This window comes from Hyposmocoma kahamanoa, unplaced genomic scaffold (genome assembly GCF_003589595.1).
Source record: "Hyposmocoma kahamanoa isolate Upper Pololo Valley unplaced genomic scaffold, ASM358959v1 232, whole genome shotgun sequence".
Classification (NCBI taxonomy): Eukaryota; Metazoa; Arthropoda; class Insecta; order Lepidoptera; family Cosmopterigidae; genus Hyposmocoma; species Hyposmocoma kahamanoa.
The window spans coordinates 8,767,015-8,790,490 of record NW_020653750.1 but is presented as its reverse complement, the minus strand read 5'-3'; the positions used below and the strand labels follow the sequence as shown (position 1 = coordinate 8,790,490).

At 35.7% G+C, this 23,476-nt stretch overlaps 1 protein-coding gene across 2 annotated transcripts in view; it reads left to right on the top strand.

The window, feature by feature from the left end:
- LOC113228478 (UNC93-like protein MFSD11) overlaps window positions 1–19,609 on the top strand; it is a 37,483-nt gene extending 17,874 nt beyond the window's left edge. Inside the window, exons 3-8 of one of the 2 annotated variants that reach the window (XM_026461801.1) lie at window positions 7,300–7,476; window positions 8,802–9,000; window positions 11,262–11,373; window positions 13,326–13,451; window positions 16,924–17,228; window positions 18,369–19,609. In XM_026461801.1, coding sequence (XP_026317586.1) covers window positions 7,300–7,476; window positions 8,802–9,000; window positions 11,262–11,373; window positions 13,326–13,451; window positions 16,924–17,228; window positions 18,369–18,572 — 1,123 coding nt within the window. In that variant the 3' untranslated portion in view covers window positions 18,573–19,609. The remainder of the gene's footprint in view (window positions 1–7,299; window positions 7,477–8,801; window positions 9,001–11,261; window positions 11,374–13,325; window positions 13,452–16,923; window positions 17,229–18,368) is intronic. The other variant, XM_026461800.1, reaches the window with a different exon arrangement.
- The last annotated feature ends 3,867 nt before the right edge of the window (window positions 19,610–23,476 follow it).

Genomic DNA, 23,476 nt, shown 5'->3' with positions numbered 1-23,476 from the left:
GATAAAAATAAAGAAATTAGGATGACATGCCACATGGTGCGTTGAAACAGCGCGCACCCACCGCAAGAAACTTAGTACGTTGAAATCAGTCTTGCGACGAAAGCAACACACGTGTGGCATCGCTCTAAAGGTGATATATTTATTTAAGACAGTTTTAGCCAGGCAGTATTCATTTATTCGATAAGTATTGGTAATTCCGTGTTTGTTGTTGAGGATTAAATTCTCTACACTCTACGAGTGGATTCCTCAATAGTTTAGTACTTTTTAAAAACCTAGCGTTTTTAACGATTTCGTAGTAATGAATAAGAAAGTGTACTATAAGAAAGTATTAAACACTTGAATTATTTAATTCCCTATAATATAGCAAGATTACTTTTGCATACAATGACAATTTATAATTACTTATCAAAACGATTTTCTAAGCGATATGTCACCTGTGAGACAAAGGCTTAATTTATAAACGAACTGTGAGGACTTGGATGACGTAGTGTTTTGTGACGGTCCGTACAGAATGCGATACCGTTATTTTGGGACTCCTGTTTACATTTGAAATAGAAATCCTAGTCACGTACATTCGGAATGAAAATTGTCGTATATGGGCGTTTTTTACTGCATTGGGCGGTATTGTTTCCCTTTGTTAACTTTATTGTTATGCAGTATTTGAATATGGAACCAGATATATGCATATGTATGAATACGTAGGTGATATTATGTGTTATACTATTTTATGATTTTGATGTCAGTCGTGTACATTTATAGTTATTACGAAAAAAATCCTGTAACTGTTTCTCCTTGACACAGTATTAAGTACAATGCCATGTAAATGTTAAGTTGAGGATGTTTCGATGTTGCATTTACCAAAATTGTTTTGTTGTTTTTTTCCCTAATTTCGAAATCGTCTACATAACGTCGTATTAGAATAAATTATACGAGTACGTAGAGGTGTGGTTTCTCTGTATTTTTTTAGGACAAATTTAAAAATGTAGTGTAAAATGTAGTTACTTTTTAATTATTTTAGAATCAGTAGATTAATTCCTTGTGAAGGAGTTCGTTCATGGAAGTACTGCCACATACCTATTTCTGCCGTCAAGCAATTACGGTTTTGTAGGGTGCTGGTGAAATTACAGGCACATGGGACTAATCTACTTATGTTTCAGAATGACAAGCGTAGTGGCAGTAGTAGTGGTAGTAGTTAGTATCTTTGCGATCTAAAGCTCTGAGCAGCACTGTAACTGTTATGGACTGCGTGTCGTTTACTATCAGGCGCTCGATTTGTTCGTCCAGGTACAATAAAAAAAAAAGACAACACCAGTATTGCCTTGGAGCCTATCCGCGTACAACGGTATAAATATCTTTTTTCCACCATATCGGGAAGTATGCGGTCTATTTTATTAAGTTAGTCAGTAGAAAAGCAAGTAGTGCTATGGGAGGTGCCCGCCAAGCGGTTAGGATGTCAAGTTAAAAAAGTACATACCTCACGTTTCCTAGTAAATAGAGCCAAATTTTTTTTATCAAACAAGCATACTTAAAATACGTACACAGCGAGAAGCGTTAGAATTCTTAGCTTTTTAAAAAGCGGTCTACAAGATTCAACCGGGTTTACTCTACATATAGCTCTGACACACTTTTTCTGGATAAGAAATACACGATTTAGCGTTACAGTTCCCCCAAATGCCATATTACTGTAATAATATATTTAAGCAAGAGGCTTATAAGTTTTGATTCAAGAATACCAGTAAAAGCAAACTATGTAAAAGTGCGTAACTGATGTTTTCATTCGCTCACTTTTGATTTTTTTTGGTTTGCATTACTTATTGCATACTGACTTCGACAATTAATTAAAAAAAAAGAAGCATACATTTTTCTTTTTTGATCCATAAATACAGATTGCATAAAGATAATAGCGCTACCAGGAAACATTGCATTATCGCAGATGTAACAAAAGTAACCAATTAGAAAGCATGTAAAATAAATTATTTATTGGCATTGATTGCATCATATACTAAACAAAAGAGGACGCTGCTACACGTAATCTGGATTTATACTTTAGTATTGTAGGTGAAAATACTGTGTTTTTTCGTACATACGTTCTTGCCCGTGGGCAGTGTTACAGACAATAGGGGTGTTTATCGAAATAACTTGGTGAATTAGCAATTTTCGTTTCGCATTTATCTTAATGTTTAGTGAGTGCCTCGTTAAATGCTAAAAAGCATATCATAATAAATAAATATTAGACAACATCACATACGTGGCTCTGATCCCAAAGTAAGTAACTAAGCACTTGTTTTGTGGAAATCGGAAACAACGACGGTACCACATACACCCATTACGAGACAATGTAGAAAAGTTAGTCGAACTCGGGACCTCAGAGATGGCGGCACTATGAAAACTGGTGCGCAAGCCACTTGACCACAGAGGTCGTCGTCATATCATATTAATAGTCTTTTGAACCAGGCATTCATTATATATATTTTCATTCATTATATAATGACCTCTAAAGGTATGTTTTCAGCTGTAAGTACAGCATTCATTCCTTTGCATTGTCGCTGAACGTAAATGTTTGCTCCATTTGCACAGATATATTGGTGGAACTGTACCAATCGATCTAGTCAGGCGGAACCTTTTCAGCTCAAGGCTGTCGGCTTTTTAACTGCAACGATTGCTTACTTTAAGCACGGCGTCCTACGTCCAACATCGCACACAACGTACTAATTTATTACATTTAATTACATTATTTCGTTGTTTTGTCTGTATAATGTTACAATTATCTTATTATGTTATTAACCTTGTAACCTAACACGAGGACCAATTTGATTAAATGGCATCACACTTAGTTGTGAATTTGTCTTGTGAGTAAACAAATACGACATCTTGCATTGAATACACCATTCCTCCTGAAGTAGGTATGGTATTATTAATACAAAGATGGAACACAGAAAAATTGGGCAATAATCCTTAACAGACATATAGAGAAATTCGTAGACCTGCTGATTCGATCTGTAGCTCAGTTGGTAGACCGATGGCCGTGGTTTGACACAGTCACAGGTTCGAGTCCTGTGGATTTTTTCTTTGTATTCGATCTTTGTATTAATAATTATAACAAACTTGTAGAGTTATTAAATAAAAAAAAGAATATTAATAGGTAGGGTATAGTTATAGTATAATAAGACAAGTATTGTATGTGTGTACACCAGGCACGCGCCGTGTAAGGATGCACACATTGACATAATCTCGCGGTGCATTCGCGTTGCATGGCGCGGGACGTCTCTTGCGCCATTCATTATAGAATTGAAGCGTTTGCTCGATGTTCAAAAGATTACATCAATAGTGGACGTCTTTATTGTTGTGTGTGGTTGTTTGAATAAGAGCGCCTCAAAGTCATAATCTTTCAGTATTTCATTTATATTTCACCGAGATACCAATCCGCGATGCTGGTACAAAAATATAATTAAAATTGCTTTGTCATTTTTAATCTAGTGAAAATATTTAAACTTTACGTACGTTTGTATATATGTACATTCAAAAAAGAATTCATAGCTATGTACTGAAGTTTTTTACGTACATATACATTTTTTATTACTTCTTATCAAAGCAAACATTAGCCCGAAGGCTTAAACAACTCTCATTATCCAAAGAAATAGTACTATTTATGTAATATGAATGTTATGATATTTACCATCAGATTTCTATAATGTGGAAATGGTTTAACATTCTTGTTTCAAAAATTAACGTGAATTTTAGAAACTAAATATTTATCAAACAGCGAAGGTGTTGTTTCCTTTCACACGACTAAATATTATTACACAAACAGCACTGCGGTGGAAGCCTTGTAGGAATAGTTGCCTCTCAATTAAAGCACTATCTCTCTAATGGTGAAGGAAAATATCGTGATAAAATCTTTATGTCAAAAAACAAAATCACAAAGGTTCACAGCGTGGATATTTATAAAACGAACTTTGAGTTCGACTAAGCAAAAATGGGGACCTCAACAAGTTTTTCGTATTTACAAAACGAACGTTGCCTAAATTTAAGCAAGGAATTAAATTAAACTTTGAATTTACTTCGTAATTTCTTGCATAAACTTAGGCAAAGTTCGTCGTCGGCTAACACGTCAATCGTTGTTTTTGACGTAGTAAACATAATTTGAAGTTTATTAAGCTGTGGTAGTCTAAGCACCTAGTTACACGAGGAGAAAGGTTTCGCGCTGCCGCCGCATGGCGACCGCCCAGTTACCACGCCTTCGTGTACATTAATAGCGGATCTGAATTATATTGACTAGGCTGAATAATACAACCGCGCGGTCGTCGCGCGACCGCCGCGTAGACCAAATTAAGGCCAGGCTCGCCCGCGTGTCCGGGACGCTCATTTAAGTTAAAACGTACAAGCTAAATAAATAGAGCGTATTTTGCCATGACAGTTAGACGCACGCGGTCGATGAAATTCGTATCGAATAAATGCGCCCTTATAGGTTTGACGTACAGCCGCAGCAAGCAAAGGTTGTGGGTTCGAATCAGGGCTCGCACCTTTGTGTTTCTAGGAATTCATGTGCGAAATTTAATTTGAATTTTACTTTGAGCTGTTCTTGAAGGAAAACACTGTAATGAAACCTGCACGTCGAAGAAGGTTCACAACCCTCGGAAAACGTGTGATGTCCCCAACCCGCATAGAGCCAGCGTGGCGGGGTATGGCCTAAACCCGCGCTTGAGAGGAAGCCCGTGCCCAGCAGTGGGACGTATAAACGGGTTGCTAATTGGGAAGTTTATTCTGGCTTACCATGGCGTTTGTCATAAAAAATGCGAACAAGAATTTTTGGGGACTTATTTTTAATAAACCACAATAAGAAATTGGCAACATTTGTGTAGAGGGGGTGTGGGCTGCAGTCGGTAACATGTTGGGAAATTAGGAATTAAAACCCCTAATACGCCCAACATTTAAAAAAAGGCCCGATGACATGTCATCAAACATTAGTATTTATTATTCGAATGTGAATGACTATAATGTGTATGTTCTCTCATGAATGGATCTCTTAACGGGTCTTGTCAAGTTTTTCGATTTGATTGTTTATCAAAAAAATAGTGTCAAAGTCTGCTTGGTATAAACAACAATAGGAATCTTTAATTATTCAGGCTAATGACATTTTGCATACAGCCTATCGAATGCCTTCTCTTACTCTTCAAAACCGAAAGGCATTAATGCTTACATTACTGCTTGGCGGCAGAAATAGGTAAGGTGGCGTTACTACCCTGGACGCACTCTTTCACAAGGAGCTTTATCTATCTTAGAGCGCGTTCCCATTATGTCGTAACGTTTTATTTTTCGTTGGACGACTGTAGCGTCTAGCCTGTTCCCATATCACTGCTATCTGTCGTGACTGTGTCGTGAACGTCTTGTTTTATCGTTGAACGATTCGTGTCTAGCTGTTCCTATTAGATCGTGGCGACAATTTATCGGTTCACGGCAGCGGCCTTGTCGTTTGTTCGACAAAATCCTTTGAAGCTGCGAATAACTGTCGTCACATTTTTATCGTGAAGTTGTATTTATCGTCTGACGACTGTTGTTCTAGCTCTTCCTATGGTCACGACAGTCTGACGTCACAACTTCAAAAAAGTCTTCAGTTAATCGTGTTGTACTACCTAGGGCGCACTATAAGTTTCCGGAACTGGCTACTTACATAAACAATATTTAAAAAGTAATTACAACATTTGAAAATGGAACTCTTTGGCTGTAGAATACAGTTTGTTTCATCTGACTGTCACTTGTTTTTACATTGCGGCGTCATTTTAGAAATTCGTTGTCTACATCACCACGGATTGAACTTGTGAAAATTTTCGTAGTATGATTTTCTACGACTTTAAGTGCAATTTAACAGCTCAGCGGAGCTTCGTTCGGCTTCAGACTGCTTTTGGCGATGAAGCACCATGCAAGACGACTATTTATAGCTGGTTTGCAGAATTAAAACGCGGGCGTGTGAATCTCAGTGACGAATGTCGTGATGGTCGCCCGTCCACTGCTGTGAACAACAAAAACATTGATACTGTGCCATGAGTACATGAGTCTTTAGGCATAGGCATGAGTCAAATACAATCAATATTACACAAACATTTGGATGTGAAAAAGCTGTGCTGTCGGTGGATCCCACACTATTTGATTGAGGCTCAAAAAACGGGTCTTGTCACTTGGTGCAATGCCATGCTTACCACATTCAACGAAGGGGCGTCAAATTTGGCGTGGGACATAGTTACAGGTGACGAAACATGGATTTATAGTTACGATCCCAAAACAAAGCAGCAATCGAGCGTATGGGTCTTTCGAGATGAGCCAAAACCAACCAAAGTGGCGCGCGTGCAAAGTGCCTCTAAGCGGATGATTGCTTCTTTTTTAATAAAACTGGACACGTGACTACTGTTGCTTTGGAGAATCGTTGTACCGTAAATAGTGATTGGTACACGACCATTTGTTTGCCGGAAGTTATTGACAAACTCCGTAAAAATAACCGTAAATGCCGTATCATCTTGCACCACGTAATGCCAGTTCTCACACAGCCAGACAGACAAATTAATTTTTGAAGGTAAACAACGTTGACCTAATAAGCCACCCCGCGTAAAGACCCGACCTGGCGCCATGTGACTTTTATTTAATTCCAAAAATTAAGAACCAGTTATGCCTTTTACGCGGTCAACGATTTTCATCACCTGAAGAGGCTGTCCAAGAGTATGAAAAATATGTTTCAGAGATTGTCACGGAGGAGTGGCATAAATGTTTTCAAAAGTGGTTCATTCGTATGAAAAAGTGCATTAACGCTAACGGAGAATATTTTGAGATAAATTCATTTCTGACCCTTTGTAGTATTTTTTCGTTTTCATTCCGGAAACTTATAGTGCGCCTCACGTATATGTGAACAAGTTCATTTAACTCCATACAAGACACGACACTTTTAACTGCACGACTATCAGTCTTACTGTTCTTAACTTACGAAGTGCCGTATGATCTGCTGACTCAGTCTGTAGTTCAGTTGGTTAAGAATGGTGGCCCATCCAGTCAGATCGAAGGAATTTTTCTTTGTATCAATAATAATAACATACTATTGAAATATTTACACAAAAAAAATTTGTCATTAAAACATCATGATATTCAATAAATAAATTACTTTACTTAAATTAATTACTTTTTAATTTATTAAAGAACATCAGGTCCTACGTTGGGCGAGGATGGTAGCTAGAAATTGCTCTGCTAAGCCCAGCCCCAGAGGAAGGTTAGCCATCTCCGGGATGATGATAAATATTTTATTCCTACTTTCAGGTTTTTTATAGTAACATTCCTGTTCCCACGTACATGGCTGCTGTATGCCGCGAGTGTGCTGATCGGCATGGGCGCAGCCGCTATATGGACGGGCCAGGGCAATTATCTCACGCTCAACAGCGATGCCGACACTATTTCTAGAAATTCTGGAGTCTTCTGGGCCATGTTGCAGTGCAGGTGAGACTCGGTTTTCATAGGGTCATGCATCTTCCCAGAAAAGTTAATGTAGTACCGGAATAAGTAGTAGACTTTCATTTCTATCAAGCTACTTTGACGCTGCGTGCTCTTATCACATATTTATTTGTAGTGATAATGACTGTTCGGGTTTCTACATCCAACTCGTGCTCGCGCTGGAATCTAACGACAATAAAAATGTCTATATTCATATGTATACGTGTAATAGTGTGTATTATGTATGAGGTATTCAATATCAAAAGTACCTGTACCAGTAAGTCTTAATAGGCTTATTAACGCCACAAAAATAGGTGCATTTTTTCATAAATCCCTTAATTTTTTAAAGGTCTATTATATACAGCAGCAAAATTATGAAGCATGAAAAATAATGAGTATGTATAAAATTTAATTACAATACCTCAAGCATCGTAGGTATTAGGGCAAACCGACGGACGGGAAGGCTGAGGACATTAAATTTATCAATGTATATTTATATGTATGTGTATATACTTCTATTCCAATTGTAATAAGAATAAGATATAAATTTCAATGCTCTGAGTGTCGTATTCTAGAACTCTACTCAATGCTCAAGTCAGGATTGCACTGGAAACACAAGCACTGGAAATACGACCCTAATGGCAGGGACTTGAGTATGATTTTCAGTGCTCACTGCAATACTCAAGTCCAGACTTGAGTATTGAGTAGAGTTCTAGAATATGACCCTGAGACCGATCCAGGGTACTACGGAATGCGACGAATGCGGTAGGCAACGGAATTCACCGCTATGCGACGGTATCTAGATATATATCTGTGGATGGTATCCACCGATATGCGTCGAAATGCACTTTAATCCACCGTTATGCACTTGAATCCACCGACACGCACCGGAATCCACCAACATGCACGGGAATCTACTGGTGTGCGCCGGTGAACGCGCGCTACGACTAATTCAAATCCGAGCGACCGGCACCATGTCGGTGGATGCCGCTTCATTCAAGCTTGCGGACGGTTGCAGTATCGTAATCAGTGTCCCATATCTCTGATCAGTGTGCGCTGGCGTGCATTCTTGATGCTCTCCCCTGCCGTCCGCTAGCTTGCATTGGCTCTTATGCTCATTTTAGTCCTTTCAATAATAATACATTAAAATGTTCCCCTGTAAAGTTGTGAAATTTGGCTTACGATTCTTTACATGTAAGGATCATGTACTTAATTGGTATAAGGTCGTCATAAAAATCTCCAAACGCTCAGACATATCAAATGTTGACTGTATTTATGGCATGGAATCTTTTCCAGTAAATTAATTTATAAATGCTAATTATTGCTTCCAGTCTCTTCTTCGGGAATCTATTCGTCTTTATTAAGTTCCAAGGCAAAACCCACATCGACGTGGAAACTCGGAATGTCGTATTTGGGGCTTTAACAGCAGTGTGTGCAGTGGGCATCATATTCCTGATTTTGCTGCGGCCTGCGCGTCGCGCACCTAACGTAGAAGATGCTAAGGTGCACTCTGACACCCTCATACATAAAGTAATCACTCTAATCAATCGAGATTATTCGCTTGTGGGCATTGTATACCCGCTTTTGTCTGTACGGTAGCGATAAATACTTCAATAAACCTACTGCAGTGCTCAGGATGTCCAAAAAACTGTCGACGTAAACGTTTTCTATAACAAAAAAAACTTTCAAACATTTTAACAAAAAATACGTGAATTTGTAAAAAGTTTTAAAATATGTCGTAAGGGGTTTTTGATCATCCTGTATGTTATCTAAGTATAATGTAAGCTTTTTACTGATTCCTCTGTACCTACAGTGGCTACAGAATCCCAGTAAATGCTGTATATTGTAGTAGCCACCTCTGTAGTTGTATTCATGTTGTTTTTGACTGGCGCTGAAATACTTTAATGGAATATCGGTTTTTACGAAAATACGGTCCACTCCTTTATGTAGTTTGAAATGTTGTGATGTACTGCTTGGTTGTGAATTTATCATTTATTATATGCTGTGGAAAAAGTAAACTTTAAGCAGATGTCAGAATATCACTAAGTCCAAAACCGTGGCTTTTACTTTTGAAGGTCACTCAAGTCAAAATGAAACGTAATAAAAGTAAATATCAATAAAAATGATATTTTATAACTAACACAGATACAATTATTTGTTACACATAAATTGAGCACCTATTACTAACAATAACCAAAAAAATCTTGTATAGTATGCAATAATGTATATAGTATTTTTAACCCCTTTAAAATTACTCGAAATGACTTGAGTTGTCTTGTTTGCTAAGGGGCAATTTGCTATTATTATAGTAGCTTAGTTACATAATAGAATGTTTCTTCTAACAGTCAGTAGAAAGCAAATGTAACAATTTTTTCTTTTGAAAAATTAGTGGAGAGCCTTTTAAATTAGTTCTAAGTATATTAGAAACCACTGTAATTGAGTTACAAAAGCTTTAATTTACGATTCATTTTTATTATTTATCTACTTCTTACCCTAATAATAATATCAGCGTTCTGATACTGGAGGGAGAAATGTCGCATCCTGCCTCCATGGATGCCCAGCCGATTGACTGACGACAAAGACAGACTCACTAGACTGAAATTCAAATTTAGACCGACTTTATTTTGGACAAACAACATCGAAAGCCTGACTAAACCTCTGATGAAAGAAGGCGAAAGAAAATTCCTTTAGAAAATTTATTTATTTCTGAAACTTAATCTATTATTATTTTTGTTGCCAACTCTATTCAATAAATCGACAAAATTACTACATGTTACAATAAACGTAATGCTCTGTCTTTGTGAATTCACTCGGAGACAAGTGGAAATGGCCGATCTTGTCCAATGTTTCGTTCAGGGTGCGCTATATTCGCGTTAGTCCGACATTTAGTTCCAAACTTAAAATTCAAATGCCAAATTCCATTTATTTGCCACAAAAAAAAACACAAAACATACAGGAAAAAGTCTTACATATAGATATTAAGTAAAACAAAATACTATAAGCGCGTTTGCGCGCTGCGTCCGATTCCTATTTGTTCCAAATCCGAGACTATACAGATCTAGAAAACTCGTACGGACTGCGGATGTCGCTTGTGCACTAAGTCCGATTCGACGCTAAGAAAATACGAACATCGCTTGTACACTTAGAGATAAAATTATCCCTAAGACATTTCGGACCATCAATTCTCGGATTCGGAACTGTGAACGAATCGGACGTAGTGCGCCAACACCCTAAGGCTGCTAACAGATTGACTGCATGTTTGCAGTTAATGCGTGAAGTCATAATCAACTTCATGTAGCAGAGACCTGGAGTCTTTGCCTTGTAAGGAAAAAAAAAAAAAAAAAAAAAAAGACCACGACTCATGCAGTCGAGTTAGCACCCTTACTATGGTTACAACTGTGAACTCAGTATTATTATACTGTGCAGACATGGTTTGCATGGCACTGATTTTCAGCCAAAGCCTATGGGAGGAATTACGAACTTACGGTGGTATACCAGATCATTTAAATGACTAGTTAAATTACCATGCCGGACTGCCACGCAGAAGTCCCAGGTTCGATTCCCGGGCCGGGAGAAATATTTGTATGGCCAACATTCATTTCTCTCGTGAATTTGGGTGTAATTTTGGTTGTCTATGTGTGTGTCCATAGCACCCGCGACACAGGGTTTCCCTAGTGCGGGGCTATGTTGAATGTGTGCGCTATTATTATTTAAATGAGTAGAGTAGAGATTGGTCCTCCCAAGCAGCACCGTCACCAGCTGTTTAAAAAAAATTAAATATATGTTTTCAGAACGAAGTAGTGAGTCACGAAGACGACGGTCCATTAGACGCGTTCAAAGGCGCCTTGAAGCTTTTCTGCACGCGGGATATGCTGTTACTTAGCGTTACTTTCATATACACTGGTAAGTCCACATAATTAGACATAGTTGTAATGTAATCTGTAAGCCAATTGGGCATATAGAATATTCTTTACATATTGTGTTAGGTTTTGTTTACCGATTAACTTTTGTATTCAAGAAATCAATCTATTTGACTATCTTCGCATGTCTCTAAATCACCTATATTTTATAATTGATACACAGATAATCAAACTAAAAGAAAAATTCCTTTAACTGCCTTCGTGGCCGAACGGTTACCATGTCGGACTGCCACGCAGAGGTCCCAGGTTCGATTCCCGGGCCGGGAGAAATGTTTGTATGGCCTACATTTATTTCTCTCGTGAGTTTGGGTGTAATTTATGGTTGTCTATGTGTGTGTCCATGGCACCCGCGACTCAGGGTTTCCCTAGTGCGGGGCTATGTTGAGTGTGTGCGTTAATTTATTTATTTTATCCGGCTGGACTTGAACCAGCGACATTTTTTCTATCGCTCTCCCAACTGAGCTACGAGTCAGCAAACTTTACGAATTTCTCTGTGCTTGCTACAGATCTTTGTTTTTGGCTTTAACGACTTTTTTGCCGCAGCGTCACCTGTGAGAAAACTATGAAAGTTTTTTCTTCACTCAACGAAATGTCGCTGGTTCGAATGAGCCGGATCTAAGGAATTTTTTTTGAATATATTCAACCTTTGTATAAATAATAATAACAAACTTTCACAAAATTTATACATATATATGTATAAAAAATTATTGTTTTTTTTTCAAACAAACCAACATCGAGTATATATAACAAGATGCAATTCAACAATGTTTCGTTTCTTTGCAATCCTTGACCATGGAACATGTGTTTCGGGTTGTTTAACTCGAAAAGTTAGTTTGTTTAAAAAAAATATACGTGATTCACATCCGAATATCGTGAAAACCTAAGAAATCGATATTGTAATCAAGAAGTCATTAAAAACGAAGGTTAATTACATTGACCTACAAGACAGTTTTGTACAAATTTATTTACAAAATTGTTATGTACAGTAATTATATTCAACAAAAATATGTACGTGTTTTTGGAAATAACAAACCGTGTATTCATCTGAACTTTTATTTTAATTTAATGGCATGGGATAGCAACTTGGTAGGAGGCGAGATTGAAATGACAATGATGATAGAACTGTGTATTCAGATAAACGTTTTGTGTGAAGCCTGTGCTAAGAATGAACAATTATTATATTAACGCTGAATGTTATCAACTAGAAAATAATTAAAATCAATTATAAGAAATTCTTAGTAATAATTATTTCAGTAGTGTAAGTAGGTAGCTAAATTGCAACTAAATTTCTGTTTACATAACATTTTAAGCGAATATTTGACTTTTAAACTCAAGTAACCTCCTTGCTTGAACTTGAACCTGACTGTAAGTAAGCAAAGTATGTCGTGCTAAATATAAAAAAAACTCCACCGACCATGACTGCAATGGGAACTAAAATGGCCCGTGGGTTTTATTTAGGGCATTATGTCAGGTTAGACCCCATGCAATCTCACTATTTACGAGCAAGTGTGGTGAAAAAGCTTTACAGGCTTGGTACCAACAACACACGACACCGACCTTAGGCCGTAAAGTTAAAAGGAGTTTCATATCAGCTTTGACATCTTCAATTCAAATCACCTCCCTTCTTTTTGGTCGAGTCGAAATCAGAGCTGTATTGTGTAACGTGTAATATTATTACAGTCAGAAAGCTATTTACTCAATGTGTCACTCATAGTGAGCTTGCAGTGGCCTTTATGATACCAGAGCCATAGTAAAATGGAGACTAAAAAAAAATAATTGTCACTGGCATACACAAGCTGCCATAAACACATAAACGTAATACAGTTAACGCACAAAAATAAATATTTAAATAAATCTTAATCAATGGAAACGACCCGATTTAGAGGTTATATAGGTTATATGTCCCCTTCCTTAGATCTTACGATTGTGTTTCAGGTGTCGAATTGTCGTTCTTCAGTGGAGTATACAGCCCCAGTATCGGATTCACATTGTCTATGGGCGAGAACGCAAAGCAGCTTGTAGGGCTGTCGGGAGTCTTCATTGGATTGGGAGAAGTTCTTGGTAACGATTTTTATTTGAATTAATGTACTTTTTCGAACAGAACGTTGTTTAAGGCCCCATATGACAATTTGTCTTTGCGATCCACTGTGATTCCCCCATAGGCCATAAATCAAAAAAAATCATTGGCTTATCCCGGTTAGATCAACTCACTAAGTTAGTAACTAGTTAACAAGCTTCCAAAAACTATAAATATCAATGTAATTAGGTCACGTTATCATTCACTTTTGTGCATCGGAAGTGAGCGCATCGCGAGACTAATTATCACCACGTGTGAGTCATCGAAACTTAATCACTTTGTTTTTGAGTGTCACTATTCCAAATCAAGTGTTTACGTGTTGTGAAAGCATGGAGATCCAAGAGCATGGTATGTACTTTTATTATCAATTTTTTTTAATTTTTTTTATGCATATTTTTTTTATATAATTTTTTTATTGAAGGCAGTTTTTTGGTGAAAATTTTTGGCATAACTTAATTTCCTTTAGACCTACAACTTTTGGCTGCGCTGAGCTGCACCTGAGGTATATGGTTTTTGAATAAGGAGTATGTCCTTATTAAGAGCTATAAGTTTCATTTGCATCTTGCTGCCTCTTCTTGGCTTAAAGGGGTGTCAAAGTATGCATGTCCATAGTATTGAATTTTTAATTTTTTTTTAAGTTCAGCTTTCATATTGTTTTAGGTACATTTTTCAAATGTTCTGTATCGAGGATGACAATTTTTGATATTTGGCACTCTAAAGTGGGTAATCCAAATGAAAAAATGCAACACGTCCTGAGCACTTTGACCGAAACATCATCCCTTTCTGACGACATCGAAAATATTGATTTAGAGACTTTAAGCCTTAAAATTAAGAATATTTGTAAACGAATTTCCCACTACTGGGCAAAGTCGAATCGTACTAGATCTAAATTCTTAGAAAAATATTCAGATTGGCTGCATGTCGTTGAAAATATTGATGTACAGCGAACTGAGTTACGTGTATCTCAGAGCTTTGACGAAGTTAAACCATCAACTTCTTCATCGCATGGCCGTCCGAGAATTAACTTTGACGACACCAGTAAACGTACAAAAAGGAGAAGATTGGCTAGTTTGTCTAACCAAGACCCTTCTCTTGTACAGTCATTGCTCAATGCGTCCGATAGCTTGTCTTGTCCTGAAATCGATTCTAGCGAAGTTTTATCGCTCATTGTTGAAGCTCAGTTAACTCGACATCAATATATATTAGTAAAGAAATTTATAGACAATAAGTTTTCAAAAACCATTTTCCCATCTTACCAAAGTGTCGTGGAATCTAAAAAACACTGTTATCCTTCAGATATTACTGTTACAGAATCATCCGCCGAAGTCGAACTTCAAAGTTTATTAGATCATACTGCCAATCGGATTCTCAAGTCTCAAAAAGATGTTTTGGATAGTGTACCTAATGAGTCTCTAGATAAGATATCTTTGATAGGGAAATGGGGTTTCGATGGCAGTACAGGGCATTCAGAATATAAACAGTGTTTTTCTGACTCCACTCTTGAAGACAGTAGCCTGTTTGTTACTTCGTATGTGCCACTTCAGCTTGTTTTGACAACAGATAACAAAGAAAATTCAGTAGTTTTGTGGAAAAATCCTCGTCCTTCATCAACTCGATACTGTCGTCCTATACGCCTCCGATATTTGAAGGAATCGACTGCAGTGTCAGTTGAGGAAGAAGCTCATTTTAAAGATAAAATAAGGAACTTGCAGCCTACTGTTTTCAAGGAAGAAGATCGCGAATATCGCATTACTCATTGTTTGCAACTTACTATGGTAGATGGTAAAGTGTGTAATGCACTTAGTGGTGTTTCTTCATCAAAATGTTTTATTTGTAACGCCTTGCCCAGTGAAATGAACAAAATTGACGAATGTTTAAATAAGGAAGTCGATGAGAGTAAATATGAATTTGGTTTATCACCTCTTCACGCGTTAATACGTTTTTTTGAATATTTTGTTCATGTCGCGTACAAGTTAGATGTTAGGAAATGGCAAACTAGGTCCGCTAATGACAAAATGCTTGTTGCTGCAAAAAAATCATATGTTCAGACTCAATTTAGAGAAAGATTAGGGCTTATAGTGGATAAGCCTAAAAGTGGCGGAAGCGGAACATCAAACGATGGTAATACAGCCAGGCGGTTTTTCTCGAATTCAGAAATTTCCGCTGAAATTACTGGGATCAAGAAGGATCTCCTAGATCGTTGCTGGATCATCCTTCAATGTTTAAATTCGGGATATAATATTAATAAGACGAACTTCGAAGAGTTCGCTTTAGAGACGGCTCGGCAGTTAGTTGCCGAGTATCCGTGGTATAACATGCCTGCTTCCGTTCACAAAGTTCTAATTCATGGTGCTAATGTTATAGATTACGGTTTGTTGTCAATCGGAGAGTTGTCTGAAGAAGCAGCTGAAGCGACTAACAAATACATCAAGTCTTTTAGAAAAAATCATACGCGTAAAATGAGTCGCATTGTGACCAACACAGATTTAGTAAATAGGCTGCTTCTTCATTCAGATCCCTTCATAACAGGTCTACGAAAGTTACCTGTTAAAAAAAAAAGGTGTACTGTCAAAAGCTGTATTAGACTTGTTATGTATTTAAAGTTAATATTGTTGAGATTTAATGTATTTTGGTATAATTTGTGTTTTGTTTGTATTTTGTAAAATGAACTTTTTTATGTATTTTTATTGTTTTAATTTATTCATTTGTGGTTATTGTTAATACAAATAATCATTATTTACACAGTTTTACCATTAAAAGTCGCAGTATAAAATGTTTTAGATACATCGTCTAAAAACAAAATTACTGCGAGACATTTTTACACCTAAATATTGTCAAATATTTTTTAAAATGTATAATTTTATTAATTTACGTTTACCTAATCATATTTTAACGTAATAAAATAAAAAATAATAATAATTTCGGAGTTACGTATTTATGACCGCCTTAGTATGGAGCGTGAATCACCGTGCGATCCGTCGTTTCAGAGACGGATCGATAGGGTATGTTTATGTTGTTAACGATTAACTTGAACGCCAAGGGAGTAGCGATGGATCGATACGATTATCGTCACGATCGATCGAAACGAGGAATCCTCTGTATATGGGAGCCTTTAGAGCATGGTCAACATGAAAAAGTGTTTTTTTAATGACAAATACGCACACACCACCTGCCTGACATAGCTCAATTTCTGTAAATGAATTATTGAATGCTCATGCTCCCAAAATAAGGCCGATTGCATGTTTGCCAATATTTATTTAAAACTATAATAATACTGGTAAGAAAAATAAGAAAGGCAGAAGAAAATTTCTAGTAAGTACGTTTTAAACTTCGTAATATGCTTATATGTGTGTACAGTATTTTGGAAAATATTTTACTGTTTAGAGACATCGAATACTTCTTCTTCTATCTTTAAAGACATCGAATACTATGTATTAAAATTAACCTGTTTTTCAGGTGGAGCTCTCTTCGGAATTCTCGGCTCAAAGACAAGCCGCTGGGGTCGCGACCCGATCGTAATAATGGGTTACCTGATCCATCTCGCGAGTTTCTTCCTTATCTTCATCAATCTCCCCGCCGAGGCGCCTTTCGGCGACACCACAGCCGTCTCATACATCGATCCTTCGCCTTACCTTGCGATGTTCTGCAGTTTCCTACTAGGTTTCGGCGATGCGTGCTTCAATACACAAATCTATTCAATCTTGGGCGGAAACTACGCGGATAACAGCACTTCTGCATTTGCTCTATTTAAATTTACTCAGGTAAGTCTTATGTTCCTAGTTTCACTTGTTTTATATACTTCAAGCACAATGGATATATATAATTATATAGAAGTGTCTAAGGATCAAGTACATTTTTCCCAATTACTGAAAATGTCGTGTTGGTGGTGGTGGAATGGCTTTTCTAGTCAACTTCATAATTTAAAAAGATTCGTAAGGTTCGATAGTTCGTTCCGTGGTTTAGTTGGCTTAGCGTCTGGCACGGTTTGCTGGAAGACGTTGTTGGTTAAAATACAGCCGAATCGAAGGAAATTTTTATAACTGTTCGATCTTTGTGTTAACAAAATTATAACAAACTAGTGGTATAACTTCACAAAAATAATATCAAAAAAAGGATATCAAGGTGGTCAAACACCGTGACAATAAATAGCTTAAATAAATAACTACTAAATAAATAAGTTAATAAATTTACAAAGATTTTTTTTTTTAACTCTAATAAGGTAATCAAATAATGAAGAAAAATACCTCGATCCCTAGACACTTTGGATTTGTGAATGTATTATATGGTCTTCATAGATTGGTTACCTAGTGACTATAGGGATCCTTTTAATGCTGACTGGAGTGTTGGGTTGTAACATTGTGACATTTTTTTAATGATATCTGAGGCTACCAGCGCAATAGTCTGGTAACCTACATTACATTTTTTCTACAGTATTATTTTAAATGATACTAAAGTAGTAGCAGTAGAGCTCCTTATGAAAGAATTCGTCCAGGGTAGTACGGCCACTTTACCTATATCTGCCGCCAAACAGTAATCAGTACAGGTTTTTACAATAAGATTCCGGAGCATATATTAAGACTACCATTTCCTAAGTTTAAAACTTACATTAAAAGTGTTTTATTTGAAAAGTCTCATTACAAAATTGTAGATTACGTGTTAGATAAAGATGTATGGAAAGACAACGTGAGTCTAGTTTCCACACAAATATGATTCAAAATGTATTCTGTAGCATTTAAGTTTGTTTGAAAGGAGCACTCCCTAGGGTTTCTCGCGCGTTCTTCTCAGGGAGGTCAGCGTAGTGAACGAGCATAATTTAAAAAATGACGTTAATAATTGTAAACATTTTACCTATGGAATAAATGATTATTTGACTTATGTAAAATCCTAACTTTTTATTTCAGTCTCTAGCAGCGGCTGCGTGCTTCTTCTACTCTTCCCAAGCACTGCTGACAGTCCAATTGAGTGTGTTAGCGGTGCTAGCAACATTAGGTACAGCTGCTTTCGTACGAGTAGAATGGGTGGCCAAAGCACGCGCACGCGCAGCCGCCTTAGAGATTATCGACGATAAACCAGTCCCCAGTGAGAATGCCTTGCATTACGACTGAATATGAATACTATGTAAGAGATACTTATAGGAAAAATAACTCGCTGAATATTAATTAAAGGAGAGAAGTGGTTCTAGTGTCTGACGTCGAAATGAACTACGACATGATAGTTTATTCATAGATGATATCATTATTATTTTGATCAATCTCAAGAGGCGACATATTATAAATGTATTATAAAGAAGTTGGGCCATATTGTGGTAAGATTTACGAACAGTATGAATAAAAAGCTTTACAATTTTTTTTACTGTACAACGTAATGGCGTAAAGCGCGGTCTTCTATTCAAAAATTGTCCGTTTAAAGGTAAAACCGCATAATTGACATTTTCCACAAAAAGTCTAATTTATATAGCTATGGTAAGAAAATCACTATCTTTCTGCGCGTGAAAGTCCATAACAAAAAAGCTATAAACTCAATAAGAGTTTTATCTGCAGAATGATGGTGATTTTCTTACAACAGGTATATAATTTGGAGATTTTGTGGAAAATGCCACATTAAGCAGACGAAATGTGTTATTGATCAAAAGACAGGAAATATGATGCAACTACAGAGGGCTATGGGGTACGTAGCCCTTTCTCATATTTTGCAATAGCCCAAACACATTTTATAACAAAATTGAGATATAAAATGTTCAAGAACAACTTATAAGGCACAAATGACAAGAAACCTGCACCTCAGGAGTGTTTGTAAAATTGCCACAGTGTACATTTTCGTCTAAATGTGGAAAATGATTTTGCATAATATCTTTAATTGTGGCTAACGTACTAAGATTAAATCGACTGCCGATTTCGAAACTTGCCATGTTGCAGTAAAGGAAAAAAGAAGAAGCACGTGTAGGCTATTGCCCAGAAATTGGGACAACAATGAGGCTTATTAATAAAAAAAATTCAGGGTCGGAAAATAGTTAACATCATCTGTTTTCATCTATCTACACTAACTCGAGTTACGTGGTTTACATTCTTCTTTATCAGATCTTTATCTCATTTATGTATACAGGTGTGATAAACATTACCTTTGTTTGTCTCTTTCTTGTCACTTCTGGGAGCTTAGTGTATCTAATAAAAACATGTTGTATATTTATATATATAATATTTTTTGACATGTTTTTTCCTACAAGATACATCAGTAAATATTATTATACATGTATCCATTATTAATATAATTGTAGAGTATTAATTTCAAATAATATTATTATTGTAGATATTCTTTGATTGCACTATATTTGCGTTTCATAAATTTTCTATACTAAGATCGACTGGAAGAAAGTGCTATTTATCAATAAGGCGACCTGTTGTGCGCTGGTCTGTGTGTTATTGTAATTGCAACAAATAATATTAAAGTTCAAAGATACATTATTCTTATTATGGTAATTGTCAATTACATGAGAACAATAAGCTTGTACTTTGGAACGGAATATTCTTAATTTATTTTTAAGTTAATAATAAATAAACAATATTCAAGTCTAAATAAGCTGGAATATTGTCAATGCATTATTAACTTAAAAATAAATTAAAAATATTCCGTTCCAAAATACAAGCATTACAATAACCCAAGAGTAAAACGGAAATATTAAAGTATTTGACACAAAGAGTCACTTATGAATTTGACGGTTTTTAGTTTAACATTGGTAGATCTTTTTTGGTTATTTATTAAGAAATCAAATTTATTAAGAATAGCTCATTATTCATTCAATGTCAATCAAAATAGTTTTTACCGTTCCACCATGTATCGATACAGTGTGTCTATAATTTCAACATCATGGAAGTTATTCAATGAATTTTGACAGTTTGTATATTGTTTGTGACTGTCACTGAGTATTAGGTAATAAATCCAAATTATGACTTGAGAAAATTATGAAGCAATATTTGTCACAGATTACATTGATATTATTAAATTATAACGCCTTCGGCATCGAATATTTTATGTAAAAGTTTAATTAATTCAAATTTTCTTTGTATTCGAATTTTGTACTCGAATGGTGCAAACACGTTTTGAAATTTATGGTGAAAAGTATTGTAAATTATGTAAGAAATTGAAAACTTATTCGTAAGAGAGAGTTGTAAACATTTCTTTGTTAGTGTACATGGGTGTTCGTGTGTATTCGCGCAAGCGATTTTGAACACTATTGGTGTATAAACTCAACAGCAAATTGTCGGAGTGCATAAGACTCCTAAAATATGTAATTGTATAGTTATAATACGAAAGTTTGGTGCTTGCTATATTTTTTTTTATATTGATGTTGCGTATTTGTATAAAAGAAAGTGTTTGATATTACTGAAATCTTTGAGACAAGGTTATGGTTATACCGCCACTAAAGGAGAATATTTGATGATTTGATACTGTAGAACTTCCATGTTTAAGAATCACTTAATGGTACATCTAAACAAAACTGTTAGTTCTTTATATTCATGAAATTGTATTGACAATAAACTATGAGACTTGTTTTTAAATTAATGAAATATATGTCAAAGGTTACAGTGACAGTGGTATTACAATAACCAGTCTGGGGATAGCGGACTATATATGATTTGTTAAGTAAGTTTATGGGAAGTTGAGTTGAATTTGGGATTGTATGACTTCTAAAATTTGTAAATAAGAATAATTATATGTATAACTGTACATTCCAATTCTGTAGCGCTTGTGTGAAATTATCTTCACGAGTATAAAGTTATGACTGTTTTCAGTTGTTTAGTAATATTGGTACTGGCTTCCAGTTATATTTTTCACGTTTTTTTAATACAAAAAATCAACATCCGCTGTTGTGTAAAAGACCTGCAACAACCCTGGTTTGCTCTGTGGCTGCTGGGTGAGGAGGTACCCCATTTAGTTGGTTCTGGCTGGGTGTTTTGGGTTGTGCACCGAAGTAGCTTTCGTTGCGCTGGTACTCCTAGTACTCTAGCTAAATTCGATGTAGAATAAATATCAACAAACATAATTATGATTTTCAGGGCTTTCACCTCAAAGCTGTTTTACAGTTACTACAATATTTTCCCATGAAATTCAATTAGGCTAGTGATAACTAATCCTGAAGTCATGTCTGTGATGAATTTTGTTCTGTAGAAATTTAATTATCAGTAATTATGCAACATAAAATTACCAGTAATTAATTATTTACAAAACTGTCATCCCTAATGATATTTTGGTTTGAAAGAAAATACTGCAAACATTCTAGTTCGAGTAATAATTCAAGTTCTGACTCGGAAATTGATGCTGAATGAGATAGTAAAAGAATATAAAATAAATTTTTTGTTGTCCTTTTACCACCATTACTGCTAGCAATAAGCATTAATAGGTATCAAAAATTTATCCATAAACTATACATATTAAAAACTTTGTAATAATTAAAAAATAAATAAAAAATAATTAAAAAAAGGTAACTATCACCGCTTATCTATTTAAATTCCAATTACGCGTGCAGGCCGTTGGCAGAGCTGTTTTGAGTGTTAAAGTTTGGTCATAGAAATCAACACTTAAATTAATATTTACTTTCCGTACAAACAAAATCACGTGCCATCACTACTGTATTGATCATTGGTGAAAACTTGTTTTGTATGCCTGGGCTGTTACTTTGACAGGATATATCATGACATTTCTTTGTTTACAAAAAATCTTTTGGATTCTAGATCAGAGTATAGCCTAAATAATAAGCAAAGACAAGAAGTTCTTTACAACTGTCATTATTGGTTGCCTAGCAACGTTTTATTAATAAATATTCTATATTGAATTTGGCTAGAGTATAATAGTACAGGGAACTCCCTACTTTGATACCTTGATGTGGTTTAAAAAAATGATGATTCTGATGATCCATAGATAAATTACTGATCGCAGTGATGAAGGGCTGAGCAGGCCAATGAATAATATTGTAACCATTTTTTGACCACTTTCCCTGTAAAAATAACAGTCCTATTTAAAAACTTGTTTCAGTAATATTTGTTTTGTATTATTTGTATGTTTTAGTCAATTATTTTCTTTAAGTTATTTGTTATATTTTCTAGATTTTATTTTTAATATTATATGGTGTTGCAAAATTTTTTTTACTTACGCTCAAAACATCTGCTTCTTTATAATTTAGTCTAGTCAATTAGCTACTTTAACAAACTTGTTTAGTGTACGCCTACAGAAACTCATGACACGATATTAAAAACAAAATAAAATTTAATCAAATAGCAATCTCAATTTGGCATTTCTGACTTGACCGAATATTTATGCTCACCGACTGGTAACATGAGAATATATTATCAAGAACATTTCATTGCCAATGTTGCTAATATCACATTTTCGGTTTCCCTATTTTTCATGAGATTTGGTAGACCTTACACACTTTATACCTCTGACACGTTGAGGGATGCAAAGTATTTAATCAAGAAATTATTATGATGATAAAGTAATTATAAAAAGGTTCTAATAAAGAATATTTTAACTAAAGTTATGTTTGATTATTTACTGCTACTATGTATGGACAACAGCACATCAGACACACATTTTTGTTCTAAAATCGCCTCCAGTGCAACGGAACAAGATACCTCAATGTGTAGCTTGATGTGTTGTTGACTGTACTAGCAGTGTCACATTGTTGCATTTTTGTAAATAAGTTTCAAAGAACCATATTACATAACATTATTTGTCAAAGTTGACATTGTATAGTGAACTATGACAAGACTCCTGTAAGCCAGTTGTGGTTAAAATTTCATAGGAGATGATTTTTATTATGATTGTGTATGCTATTGACCGCCAAGCCTTAAGTGAACCTTGTTAACAAGGTAGGACAATTTTGGTAATACGACCTGTGCCACAGCTTCCGTAATGATTTAGTTTTAAGTTGGTCGATCTCAGCAGCTACTGATGGCATGTTTAGGTAATCAATGATTACTAATCATGGATCCCTTCATAGGAAATGATTATT